The sequence below is a fragment of the Magnolia sinica genome, chromosome 5 (assembly GCF_029962835.1).
Source record: "Magnolia sinica isolate HGM2019 chromosome 5, MsV1, whole genome shotgun sequence".
NCBI lineage: Eukaryota > Viridiplantae > Streptophyta > Magnoliopsida > Magnoliales > Magnoliaceae > Magnolia > Magnolia sinica.
Genome location: NC_080577.1, coordinates 112,891,032 through 112,904,948, shown reverse-complemented (window position 1 = coordinate 112,904,948; position 13,917 = coordinate 112,891,032). Strand labels below are relative to the sequence as shown.

The window sequence follows — 13,917 nt, the reverse complement described above, 5'->3', positions numbered from 1 at the left end:
CATTAGGCATGGATCCTAATCAATGAGACTCTGCCTGTACATGGCCCAATCCACATGCACAACCCAACTCCATTGTGATTGTGGTCTTCATATAAGTTTATACTGGCATTATAGATAAGCCCCAAGAGATCCCTCAGGTGGGAGGAGGCTAACCCTTGGATCAATATCCTGCATTGACAATAACACTTCCATTTTCTTAATCTTTCTCCTTTTGGTCTTTACTCATGGCTTAGTAGTAGACTTACAAGAGTTTCAAAACAGAGGTCATGAGCTCAAGTACTTATTGTAGTGTGTGTGTGTGTGTGGGCGTGAGAGTGTATAAAAAAAAAGTTTTGAATCAAACTAATATTTGTGTTTTCCATTCATTCATGCATCCTTGTCCCTATCAACAAGTTGGATGGAAAATAAACATTATAACGGATGGAAAATAAACATTATAACAAACGCTAGGGAGGTTTCCTAGGCCAGCGGCATTGTCCCAGAGTGGTACAGTCATTTTTGGCATTTGCTCTAAAATAATCTTGCAAAATGAATTGACAGTAAAGATATAACACATACATCATTGTGGGAACCATATAACTTGGTGACGTCAACACATCATGGTTGTGGGTGGTGTGTGGCACATAGGCAATCTCACTTCTATCTCATAGGGTTTTTTTTTGGAAGCAGATTGGCTGATGTACCGCACACCCGCTATATAGCTGCAGTAGGTACGTGTTGTGCAAAGACGGGCACTGAAGCTGTTGTAGGTACGTGTTGTGCCAAGACCAGCACTGACGCTCCTCAAGCTCCAAGTTGTACGAACGGTTCATAGGAGATCAAAGTTACATGGCCCCACAGTGATGTATCTATCACATGTACACTGTTTATCTAATTTTAGAGATCATTTTAGAGTATTATTCAAAAAATGAATCATATCCAAAGATCCTCTGGACCAAACCATGAACAGCAGCGGAGAAAATGATTTTCACTGTTAAGCAATTGGTAAGGCCTACCATAACGTTTATTTTCCATCCAATTTGTTCATAAGGTCACAACGACCTGAATGAAGAGGAAAAACAAATTTTATATTGATCAAAAACTTCTGTTACCATAGAAAGGGTTTCACTGGTATTAGTTCAATCCCCCACTGCCTTTTGTAGTGTGGTCCACTTGATGGTTAGATCTGTCTTATTTTTCATCTCAAGCCTTGAGATGAACTCCCCAAATGAATGGACGGTTTGGATATAACACATACCTCGTGACCAGACCCATGAAATTTACTGACATCAATACAACAGCTCTACAGCTGGGGTGAGGTACACCAGCCAATCCGCTTCCCCTTTTTTTTTAACATGTGCATTCATGCCGATGATCTCGTGCCGCAACTCTCGCGTGGTTTTTAATTGCTCCTGTAGAAATTTACAGAAGAAATGGACGATGATTGCATATTATCACACGGTCCTATTTTTTCAGGGTGGGCCGCTGGTAAGGTTCTTCTACCAGGAAATCTACACAATGGGACCCACCCATTAGTAGCCTGGATCTTGCACATTTTTGGCGGATGCAATTTTGCCAGTAACACTGCCGGTAGTCACCACTGGTCGGTGCTCCGTGGGCCTTACCATGATGTATGTGTTTTATCCATGCCGTGCGTCCATTTTTACATCATTTTAGGCTTGACCCAATGAAAAAAACAAATATCAGCTTGATCCAAAACTTTTACGGCCTTAAGAAGTTTTCAACGGCAACATTTAATCAACACGGTTTCCTGTGACGTAGTCTACTTAAGATTTGGTTATGACATAGATGGAAAAATGCATGGAGATGAAACGCATGCACCATAGTGAGGCCTACACAGCCTGACCAGTAGCTAATGTGTCAGCCTCACTAGCAAAACCGCGTCCATTTTTGTCTCATTTGCATGTGTCAGACAGGGTGAGTAGAGGGAATCACTTTACTAGAGTTGGTGACTCGGACCGACTCGTCTGGTATCTAGTTGAGTCATGACTCGGATGAGTCGGGGTGAATTAGCGGTTGAGTTGGGGATGACTCGTCGTGTTGAACAGGATCAAATCTGACCGAGTCCGAGTCGACTCGTACGAGTCGAATTGGTAAACCGTATGTTGCATGGCCCGCGAAATGAGCCCAGCTGGCTGAGGTAACGGCCCAGTGATGACGAAATGCACGGCTGCAACGTGGATGACGGTGGAGCGTCGATTGCATGCTCTCTTTACTACAAAGCCTCTTCTCTCTCCTTCTCTCCTCTCTCTCTCTCTCTCCGCCATGGAAACAACCTACAGGACCCAGCCCAAAGAACCCAACGGAAGAACACGCATAGCCTCGCTCAGCGAAGATCTCCTCAGGAACATCCTCTGCCGTCTCCCGGCGCCATCCTACGCCTGCGCTACTTGCGCCTGCCGCTCCTGGCGCCACATCTGCAACAGCGTCCTCCTCTCTCGCCCCAAGCTCCTCTCATCTCTCTCCTTAAACCCCAATCTCCAGGTACATCGATTTCCACCACATACAATCACCAAATGACGAAAATGCCCTCACCCTAACCCTTAAATCCCCCCCTCTCATCAATTTTTTCGTCTTCGTCTTTTATTTATTTATTTTTAAAGGCTGCTGTCGAAGAGGCTAGCGAGAAGGTTCTTTCAGAGCCGATTCGGCCACATTTCGTGATCGCCTTTGTGGGACGGAAGTTCAGTTTGGATGCGGCTCACCAATTCGTATGTGTATTTCTTCGTTGGGGAATTGTCATTTTTAAATCCCGGTAATTGATATTCAGGGGTGGATTTTTTGGCCCAACGAGCCGTACTTGTGGGGCCCGCCTTTTGGTTATCCAAACCGTTCACATGGCATACTCTGTTGTGGATGGAGGAACCCAAAAATTCTTCTCCTTTGGATCATTGAAACTGCCTGATCTTGCTTGTCTTTGTCTCTATTGGATGTTGATCACTGGGCTGTGGTTGTCCATTCGTGAGCCACCGATTGAATGGTTAGGATTACCTGATGAGGTCACTGCATAAAACGGCCGAGATTACTGAAGGGCGATCCCTGTCTGTACCATTGCTGGATATCGGCCTTGTTGTATGATAAAATACTTGACCTTGTTATCAGCAGTTCTCTTTGAATCCGCATTCCGTGTTGCTGGGTAAAATCTTTCAGTGATCCTGTTCGTTCATCTGGTTGGTGCTGGTAAGCAATAGAACAAAGAAGGAAACCTCCTGTTGAACAATCCCAGGCTGTCTGATCGCTGTCCTGCAAATGGATGGCCGAGAACGTAGTATCCACTCCATACGGCGGTGGAGAAGTAGAACGTTTGGAGGTCCAGGATTGTCCGTTAGAGTTCTTTTGCAGAATTGCCATCCATGGCGGGCCCACCACCACCTGTATCCGCTGGGCATTGTATATTTCCTATTTTCTCTTTCCTTCTTTTTCAATGCATTTTTGGAATGGCCAATCATGCCACCTTACTGCAAATGCCTTACTTTTCACTGTATTCTTATTTTTATTTTGATATCTACACAGGTAAGAGCGAAATTCAGCACAAAGATCCCTGTGATTACCTGTCTGGCCCGCGGAATTATTGGCAAGGATGCTCTTTCTAATGAATTCAAAGAGGTATCTATCTTTTCAAGGAAAGAATAGTTCCAAAGAAATGCAATTAGTTACATCGTTTCCTTTTATCTTAGGTTCAGTGGAATCCTGTTATTGTCAATGCTGTTGAAAATGGAGAAGTTTACAATTCATTGGAAAACCGTGCTCGTGGAATCGTTTTGGTCGTTGGTTTTCTCCCAGGATTGAAAGTCAATGCGATTCCATTGCGAAGAGTGATTCAGGTATGGTTAGTATATTTTGCAGAGGTATTCTATTAGATATGATGCTTGGTGACCAAAATGGTATTTTTTTTCCCGGCGAAATACTGTACAGGTGGGATCCAACTTTTGGTGATTCAGATTGTTCATCTAGCAGGTGTCATAGTGTATTGGCCATGCCGAAAAAAAATCTCATCCTTAAGAAGATATGAAGTCTGATTGGCAGTCATCAAACAGACATTAAGATGTCCTCATTTGACAGGAAAGGGAAAATCTGTGGATCCCATGGTTAAGATATCTCAATGGGGGATTTTTTGGGCCATGACTGATAAGTGATGGTGCCCACTATGGCCCACCTGTTTAGTTGTTGTTTAAAATGTATTTTAGTTTGTTTTTGATCTGCTTAGATGAGAGAAACTTCTCTAGTTTTATATTGCTTTCCTTATTTGGACATGATCATGTGTAGGAAACTAAATTAAACTTTGCATGACTGTTGTAGGGTACTTATCGAGGTCCCGCAGTCGAGTCATTCTTGGATGATATCAAAACTTACACTGCATCGGTCTCAGATTGCACCTCTCCTATGGGGATTGTGATGTTTGCGGTAAACTTGTATTCTCTGTTGTTTGTAAGGAAAATGATTGAAATTCTTTTGGATTGGATGACAGTGTTCTTTTTAGTACTAATGATATCTCCGTAGCTGACACATTTGATGGGAACTTCTCAGGATCATGATTCTGCCATGGGAGTTGTTCTTGAGAAGATGGGTAAGAATCATTCCCTATTTTTGGGTCCTTCACTCTACTTGTCTTTAGAAAATTCATCAGTTATGTGCACATCATATTTGTAGAAACCCCCATCACTTTTTCCATTTAACCCCTTAAGTTACCCTTTTTTTTTTCCTGAAGGAAAAAGCAATGCGATTAAATACTTATCAAATAAGGACACTATTGCTCCTTTTCAGAACAAAAACCTCATCTCCCCTTCTTGCAATCGTTCGTCATTTGCTTTATTTCTTGTCTTGTATCTCCTTCTTGACTCGGTGCATCGCTTTACGAGGAAAGCGATGAGGGTGATCTTTGCGCGGATGCCTTGAGAGTTCTGGGCATGGAACCAGGAGATGATGGAGATTGTACAGAGTCTTTGAATCAGTAGAATGAAATCCAGAGGAAATGCAGGATTCAATGCCTAAGATGGGACACTGAGTTGCAAAACAGGACATGGAATGCGATCTGTGGCCCACAATCATAGAACACAATCATAGAGGGACCCATCAAGAACAGGTCGATGCTTGCTTCATTGCTGATATCCATTTAGAGACGCACAAGAATATGTTCTAGCTCAAAAGTAAAAGGAACAGCTATATGGGCTTTTGCTGGCAATAGCAATTTGCAGCACATTAAAGAAAAAGGGGTTTTCTCTGCTGATCCAAATTAAAAGGAGTCTAATTCTGCATAAAAAAATGATTAAGGGTCTTTGTGCCAAACAATGATTTTGAACAATACCCCACCCAGATTCAGAGAAAAGGGTTTTAGTCACAATCGTGTAATCCCTTGAAATTCAACAGAAAAGGACAAAATTACTCCACGGATCACAATCTCCCACCCCGGATCAACAAGAGAGGTTTTGATCAAATTGATAGGGTAAGGAATAGAAAATCAGAATTTACAACCAAATTAAAATGCAGAAAGATTTTTCTTCAAAAAAAAAAAAAAAAAGATTTTCAATCCAATCTTGTATTTGCAAAAGACATCCAAATTTGTAGAGAAAAAGAACAGATTTTTTGGGCCCAAACCTAAAAGAGGGTCGTCAAAATCATGAAACAAAAATACTCTAGTGGGCATACACAAATTTAGGTGGGGAATCATGATTCAAGTTCGGGTTAGAGAGAGAGAGAGAGAGAGAGAGAGAGAGAGAGAGAGAGAGAGAGAGAATTGAATTTGGAGAGAATTGAATTTGGGCCCTCTCCAGTTTGGATACTGGTACCGTGTTGAAGGATCCGACTATGGATTAGGTTTGAAACCCAAAAGGGTCTTTTGTCAGGTTCTTAAATAGTAATTACTGATTAAAGAAATACTAAAAGACTCATATTCTCAGGTACCCAATTTGGGTATCTTGGTCGACTTGTTTTCTATTCGGATCTGAATTGTAGGACCTAAATCCTACCCTAGTGTTTGTTGGCTTGTAGCCTCAACCTGGACCCAATTAGGTCAGATCGGAGACTTCGGTTATCTGCAGATCCAGGTGCCAATTGACAACCCTAGTGTGGCCCATCATATTAGTGGTTTGGATCTCTATAAGGTAGGCTTTACAAATGCAGTTTGTTGGGCTAAACAAACTACTCAACCAAACATTGCGGCTGCCCTCTCTGATTCATCATGTTTGTTCTTTCTTAGCACTATTTTCATTGTGACTAAAGTGCATACTCTTGGATGCGAGATGTAGGGTGTAGTTCTCTAAGTTAATCTTAATTGCATCTTGCAATTTATTATTCTTTTGGTGAAAGTGCATTGTGATAATACTGGGTGAGAAATGTAGAGAGCATTACCCTTAAAAGAAAATGAGAGAGCATTTATAGTGAATCTCAAGTTCATTTAGTGAATTATGATTATTTGGATTGATTGTTTATTGTTGGCAATACAATAATTTTTGTTTGCAATGCACGTTGCTCTGGCGTTAATATCATGTATAATTCTTGTTTGGGACCATCCTTTTTTGTTATATATATATTTTTTGTCTTGTCCTTTGGATTTTAGATTTTGCCCTTGGTGGGGAAACTGTCGTTGTTGGAGATGAGAGTGGATGCTTCGTATTCAGCACTTGCAATGAAGACGGTTCCAGAATTGAAGGTGGGAGTAAAGAATTGTCAACGTCTTTACCGTCGGCATTGCAAAGAAGTCAAAGCAAGCAAACAAAAGGAGATGCTTCTGAAAGCAATATATTTGATGCTGTTGCTCTTGTATTTGCAAAGGATAGAGATAAGCCTCATGGTGCTTCATTTTCTTATGATTTTTATTTTTTTAAAATTTATTTATTTATCTCCTTTTTACCGTTGTTAGAGGCATGCATTATGTTGATGAGGGCAGGTATCTTAATTGTGAGTTTAAGGCCTTGTTATGTTTATGCTATATTGCAACGCTCATCGTCACTATCATAGTCATGGTAACCTTACGCTGGGTATTTTCTGGCTTTATTAATTATGTTTTGTCGATCATTCGTAACTTGGTAACTGAACAAGCCTTCATATCCCATATTTCTGCTATAACATAATATGTAGAACATCAAGGAAGCAATTAAAATAACTCCAATTTTATTGGATGTAAAGATAATAGGTTGATATGGAAGGAGTGAAACCATAGGGCCTTTAATAATAGATAGGACAATTGTATTTTCAGGAAGCTTCAATAATCAATATCATCATCATCATCTAAGCCTTATACCGACTAATTGGGGTGCGCTACATGAATCCTGTTCCACCATTCCACTCTATCAAGGACCACGTTGTCACTTAAACCATAGGTCATCAAGTTTTTTCTTACTACCTCCACCCACATTCTTTGGGCCTTCTCATTGCCCTTTTAGAGCCTTTACTTCAACCATCTCATTCCTTCTAACCGATGCAGTTCTTGCCTGCATTTTGTTTCTTGACCATGCAACATTCTATCCTATAAAGCAGGCTGGTCTTATAGCTATCCTATAAAATTTCCTTTTTGTTTGCTTCGTATGTGCTGATTCCATAGACTCTGGAGGCACATTTTCACTTCATCCACCCAGCTGCAATTCTATAAGCAACATCCTTCTCAATCTCTTCATTCTCATGAATTATTGCTCAAGATATCGAAAATGATCATTTTGGGATCTTATTGGTCATCTGAACTAATTCCTCGTTTCTCCTATTGCTACTAAAATTGCATGCCATATAATTTATTTTAATACCTTCAGATTCTAAAGCATCCATCCATATTTCTAGCTTTTTTCTAACCCCTTCCCTTGTCTCATCAATCAAAACTATGTCATCCGCAAACAAATACACCACGGGACATCTTCCTCCTCATCTCATCAATTAAAGCTACATCTGCAAACAACATACATGATACACCATAGGACCTCTTCTTGTAAGTGCCTCGTTAACTTGGTTTCAATTATCAATTTTCATGATAAAATTGAAGGAAATATCACAATGTGGGTCCCTAGCTCTTCCAAATTCAAAGGCTTTTAATGGCTGCTTTTTATAGGGATCATATAAATGCGGCGATGTTGCTCCTTTCCAAGGTCCTTCGGTGGATAGATGGTCTATTCCTCCAGTGGCGAATGGAATGACCTTCGACCGTGCTTCTTTTGACAATCCCGGTCCTTTGGCAATTGGTGGGATTGTAAAAAAGGATAACAAAGGCCAAGCAATGTCGGCCCATTCAGGCCCCATCCCTTCAACTGTAGCTTATGTTGCAAAACCTTTCTCTCTTAGGGTTGGACAGGGTGCCTAATGGTGCAGTTGTCTCGGAGGGTGATTCTTCCAACTTCATAACGTGGGCAAAGTTGACTGAAATGGAACCGTGGGATCTCCATTACCATTCCTCTTCTTTGCATGGCTGGTACATGTGAATTTTTTAATGACAATGATATTTATTCGTCAGTAGGGTTATGTCCAATTCTATTTGGCAGCTCTTTGCGTCCCGGAGTTGATGTTTTATTTAAACCAACATGATTTAAATGATTTTTAAACTCGCAAGTATACGAATCAGATGTAGATACGGTACGTATTACGAGATCGTTCCCACGAGGACTGGTCGTCACAATTCAAATCTATGATTCTCCTTAACTAATCCAACAAATAATGGAATGAATTACTAAGCACAATTTTATGAAAAACAATTAATTAAGAACAGGGAAGAAAATTCAATCAGAGAGAGGGCACTAGGACTTTCGAATCCACCCCTAATTATCCTAACCCTTGTTTTGTCTGTTGATTCATCTTGATCTAGATTGATACCACTTAAATAGAGAAAGCACAATCTGTGTCCTTAATCGGGCATACAGACTGTCTAATTCCTTTAAGCAATGCCATGAATGACATATCCCATATCTTTGGTCGGGCATAAGGGATGTACAATTCATTAAAGCATCCTGTTTCTCCCTCTATAGGTAACATGTTCTTGATCAGACACAAGCACCCATAATAAGCATCCAAACAACATCCATATATATACTTTGGTCAAGTTCATAGATGGAGAAGTATAGAATTTAAACCCATAAAGCCCACTTAAAGAAAGAAACAAATTAATTGAAATTCAAAGTAAATCAACCAATACAAGAGCTAATCAAATTAGGGGCTTCATCTCAGCCCTAGCTGAGAGATTAGTGACCCATAAAATCCATAAAAAATATTAAATAAAATTCATAAAAAAAAACGACAAACCAAACAATCTTTCTCTCTTTTCTTTCTTCTCTTTCTTCTATTTCTTCTCTCCCTTGCTTCAGATCTGGAATCCTCTGGTTCTGAATGCCTTTCCCACGTCCAAAACTCCCCCTTTATAGCTGCTGGATGGTTGGAATCGGTGGCGGAGTCGTAGAAGGACTCGAAGTGTAATTTTTCGCAGCCGTGATCGGTGGGCCCCACAGAGGTGTTTTCTGGAAAATCCACCCCATCCATTGGATTCGTGGCAAAATTTTGGTCAAGAATGGGTGGTTTTGAAGGTTCATTATCGCGGCCCAGAGATCACCCAAAAAATCGTTTTGAACGTCGCAGTAGCCCTTTTGTGGCCTCTGTACCGCACATGTGTGTCCCCATGGGAGTGGAATATCGCATGGTTTTGTAGTTGTCCAAGCCCTCTACACGATGGACGGCTCGAATCGGCCGTACGGGTGACGGACGGGGCCCACAATCCTTCGCAAAACGGCCAGCGGTCGTCCGTTACGCCAAACCGACGCTGCGATGATGGTGGGGCCCATTCCTGGACTTTTCACAGAATCCACGTCGTCCATTGGCTTCAGCTCGAAAAATGGAATTGACTGGTTTTGGGGTGAATTTGGTGCACCCACTGAGTTTTGAACTCACCGTCCGTTTTGCGTTTTTTCACGATCAACGTCCGTTCACATGCATGGAACCAAACGGACATCTAGGCGATGATGATATCGGCCCCAGGAAGCGGATGGACGGTTCGGATTGTCCATTTGGACACTAGGTGGGCCCCACAACCGATGACAGCGGTCGGTTCCGCGGACGCTGGAAACGGAAACTTCCGTTTTCCAAAGACGAAGTCGGGTCAGCGCTGCTGACCGACGCTCGTCCGTTTGGTGCGCAGCCGATGCACCTGTGCACTGTGTACACATCTCTTACACAGGGCTCACCGTGATGTTTACGAGAAATCCAATCCGTCCATCCTATTTGTCATCTATTTTCAACCATCAGCTCCAAGTTTGAGGCAGTTCCAAATATCAGGTGGGCCCCAAGGTGAAGATTAATGGGCTGATCTGTCCGTTGGACCACTTTCCGCGATCTTCAATGGCTGAAATTTAATATGTACGGTTAATTTACGGCCCTCATCTCATGTATGAAGTTTCGAACTGATCGGATAGTGGGAACCATGTGATCTTGCATTCTGGACCCTTTTCGGGCCCCTTTGGCTTGCTTTCCTCAGATCCCAGACGTGTAAAATCTTCATTATTGGTTCCCTGGAGTCCACCCCGTGCTCTGGAGACTTTGGATCATGAAATCCATGCCTTTAACACCAATTTTCAATTAACGCTCCTGACTTTATCCTGTAATAAAAATACAATTAAAATACTCCATTAAGCATTATCATATACATAAAATCTGGTAATTACTGGGGTCTGATATGCAATATTTGACCCTGATCACAACCCCCAACCAGCATTTTGCTAGTCCCGAGCAAAGTATGCGAAAAATATTTTTAGAAATAAAAGATGATTCCTATAAACTCAAGTGACTTGTGAACAGATAGCTGAGATGTGAAAATTCTAAGATTCATGATTGGTGTGTGGAATTTTTCTCTTGGAATCAAGCTCTCAACAAACTTCATAATCAAGTTCAACATATTAATCCATTAATTATAACATTCCTAAACATTGAGTTCCATGAGTGTAAAGTGTAATCTCGACTTACAATCAATTGTCAATTTTCATGATATCGTTAGTAATTCGTGACAACCAAGCTTGAAACCAATACTGGCATTTTAGATTAACTTTCCATTCAACTAGCCTTTGATTTTCTTTATGAACAGTACACCAAGGAACTCAAATCCTCGCCTATAGGGAGCAAACCTATGGCGAAAACTTGTCGCCCAACTTTTTTATAAGTCAACTATGGAGAATCAAAGCTATACCTATAGGGAGCAAACCTATGGTAAAGATTTTGTGACTTAGCCTTTTAATTCTTCTTTTTACCAAGTTAATCATTCAGTTATCGAACCGAAAACTTAATGTGTAAGCGAGATGTGATATGTGAAATCATGACTCAATCAATGTTTACAACGTCTAATCATGGATTAACAAATCAAAATGGACTGTGAAATCAAGCAGATGGCCGAATCCAAGAGTCATTAGTTACCAACATCATGTAGCTTATAATGGTAAAATCACAACTATCCTTCAAAATCACTTTGAATTCAATAGAAATTAAAGAAAAAAAAAATTTAAAAATTTTGCTCAAGACCAAGAAAATACTGATTAGGTAACCTAATCTCCCACCCCCAACCTAAAATCTACATTGTCCTCAATGTAAAAGAAATAATCATGTGATGCACATGGGACAACGAATAATAAAAGAGAAATGAGGGAAAGATAGTACCTGGACGGAGAATCAAGAGGCTTCCCAAAATTATCAATGTAAGAGCAAGTTAGGGCAAGAGAGAAATTAACAGAAGTGAAAATAACAAAAAGAAAAGAAGATCCTACCTATACCACTTTCGCAGGTGCTCTCGATTGCATTTAGCGCATGCAACAAGCCTTTAAACCCCTAGGTTACCCCTAGTGGACGAGTTGTAGTCTCGTGAGGGTTTGCAGTAATGTTACCCACAAACATTGAAGTAACTAACTAAGAAAAATGAAAATGAATGAAATAAAAAAACAATACAATAAAGCAAAAGACTGGGTTGCCTCCCATGAGCGCTAAGTTTAACGTCTTCAGCCAGACAAGAACGGACCATGAATGAAATAATCTTTATAACCAGGGTCCGCCAAAGAAATTACCTCAACACTTTCATTAACCGATCCCAGACAAGTGATGTGAGTTCCCATGAACTGTGCTATCTGAAATAAGGCAACTGACACTGTCGTCAAATAATTTAAGGACTTCTGCTCGAACGACTTCTTCTATGTTAGGATCACGCTTCCTTTGCATGTTATGCGACATTTCCACAACAGCATGATCCATACATATTGTGGGGCATACTCCCTGTATTTCCACTATCTTCCGTTCAATTGCTGCCTTATATGCTCTAAGAACATTAAGCAGCCTGCTCGCCTTTGTCTTCTCAGAGTTGGAAGCTATGCTGTCAAGAAGAGTCTCAGAGGGATGGAGAGGTTCCACTTTCGCTCTCCATTTTTCAGTCTCCAATATAGGAGTAGAGTCGAGCAATGCATTGACTTCATGGATGGGACTATCAATGTCAAAATCCATGCCCGATTGTGCTAAGCATGTCTCAAGAGGATCTTCAAAAGATGTACGGAAGGAGTCCTGCACAAGGCTCTCGATCATGTCCACTTCAAATATGTCATCCAAATCTGAGGGTTGTTGTCCTGCATTAAAAACATTGAGTTTAATATTCATGTTACCAAAGGACAATTTCATAACTCCATTCCTGCAATTGATAATAGCATTAGATGTGGCCAAAAATGGACGACCCAAAATGACTGGAATCTAACTATGAAGATTCTGGACAGGCTGAGTATCTATAACTATGAAATCCATGGAAAATAAAATTTATCAACCTGGATTAACACATCTTCAATAACACCCCGGGAACCTTTACAGATATATCAGCTAGTTGTAATGTTATCTTAGTCGTTTTCAACTCACCAAGTCCTAGCTGCTCATAAACCGAATAAGGTAACAAATTGACACTTGCCCCTAAATCTAGTAATGCCTTCCCGATCTTATGATCTCCTATGCCGCAAGAAATGGTGGGAGCTCCTGGATCCCTAAATTTAGGAGGGGTGTTATGTTGAATCATGGAGCTGAGCGCTCTGCAAGGAAGACTTTCTTATGAACATTCTGCTTACGCTTTTGAGTGCATAAATCTTTAAGAAACTTAGCGTAAGCAGGGACTTGCTTGATAGCGTCAAGCAACGGGATGTTGACTTGCACTTTTTGAAACACATCCAAGATTTCATCAAAGTTATTTCTTTTCTTTATTGGTGCCCGACGTTGAGGAAAGGGTGCTTTGGGCACATAAGGTGGCACATTAGTGGCTCTTGGAGAGTCAGAGAGCTTTTGGACTTTGGATGCATTGGTATGGCTCTCTGCTTCATCTTGATCTTCTGTTTTAGAATTTGATTCATCCCCAGGCATCTCTATTCTATTATCAATCTGCTTGCCTGACTTAAGGGTAGTGATCGATTTGGCCTTCATGATATTGCCCTTGGTTGGAATTAGAGCCAATCTCATCTTGTCCCTTTGGATTAGCCTCAAGTTGGCTAGGAGCTTGCCCTTCTCTCTCTCACTCAATGTGGCGCTAGTTGACCCATTTGTACTTCCACTTGGCAATGGATTGTGCATTTGCATGTAAGCTTTGCTGGTTGGCCGCAAGGTTTGTTGGGTGTCTTTTTGGAATTGGAGAGAACTCTGCATGAAAAGATGGAGTGTATCCTCAAGAGATGGTTTCCTTGATTGTGTAGGCAGCTGTTGATATTGTGGAAACTGTTGAGGTTGTTGATTGCCAACTTGGAGGTGCGGTTGCATGGGAGGATTTCCAGATGGTCCTCCTTGTTGTCGTCCTTTTGCCCAAGAGAAATTTGGATGTCTAGCCCACCCTGGGTTGTATGTGTTCGAGTAAGGATCATTCCCAGATTTTTGAAAAGTGTTCATAGCATGAACTTGTTCAGAGAGAAGTTCTGGGAATGCTGCACCAGATGGACAGGACTGCATAGGATGGGCAGG

General features: G+C 41.1%; 1 protein-coding gene across 2 annotated transcripts in view; it reads left to right on the top strand.

Moving 5' to 3' along the window:
* The first annotated feature begins 2,139 nt into the window (after positions 1-2,139).
* Positions 2,140-13,917, top strand: part of LOC131246768 (F-box/LRR-repeat protein At5g63520) — a 28,477-nt gene continuing 16,699 nt past the window's right edge. The window contains exons 1-7 of one of the 2 annotated variants that reach the window (XM_058247159.1): positions 2,140-2,484; positions 2,604-2,711; positions 3,514-3,606; positions 3,684-3,824; positions 4,300-4,404; positions 4,528-4,567; positions 6,557-6,790. In XM_058247159.1, the coding sequence (XP_058103142.1) occupies positions 2,155-2,484; positions 2,604-2,711; positions 3,514-3,606; positions 3,684-3,824; positions 4,300-4,404; positions 4,528-4,567; positions 6,557-6,790 (1,051 nt within the window). In that variant the 5' untranslated portion in view covers positions 2,140-2,154. Of the gene's footprint in view, positions 2,485-2,603; positions 2,712-3,513; positions 3,607-3,677; positions 3,825-4,299; positions 4,405-4,527; positions 4,568-6,556; positions 6,791-13,917 lie in introns of both variants that reach the window. The other variant, XM_058247158.1, reaches the window with a different exon arrangement.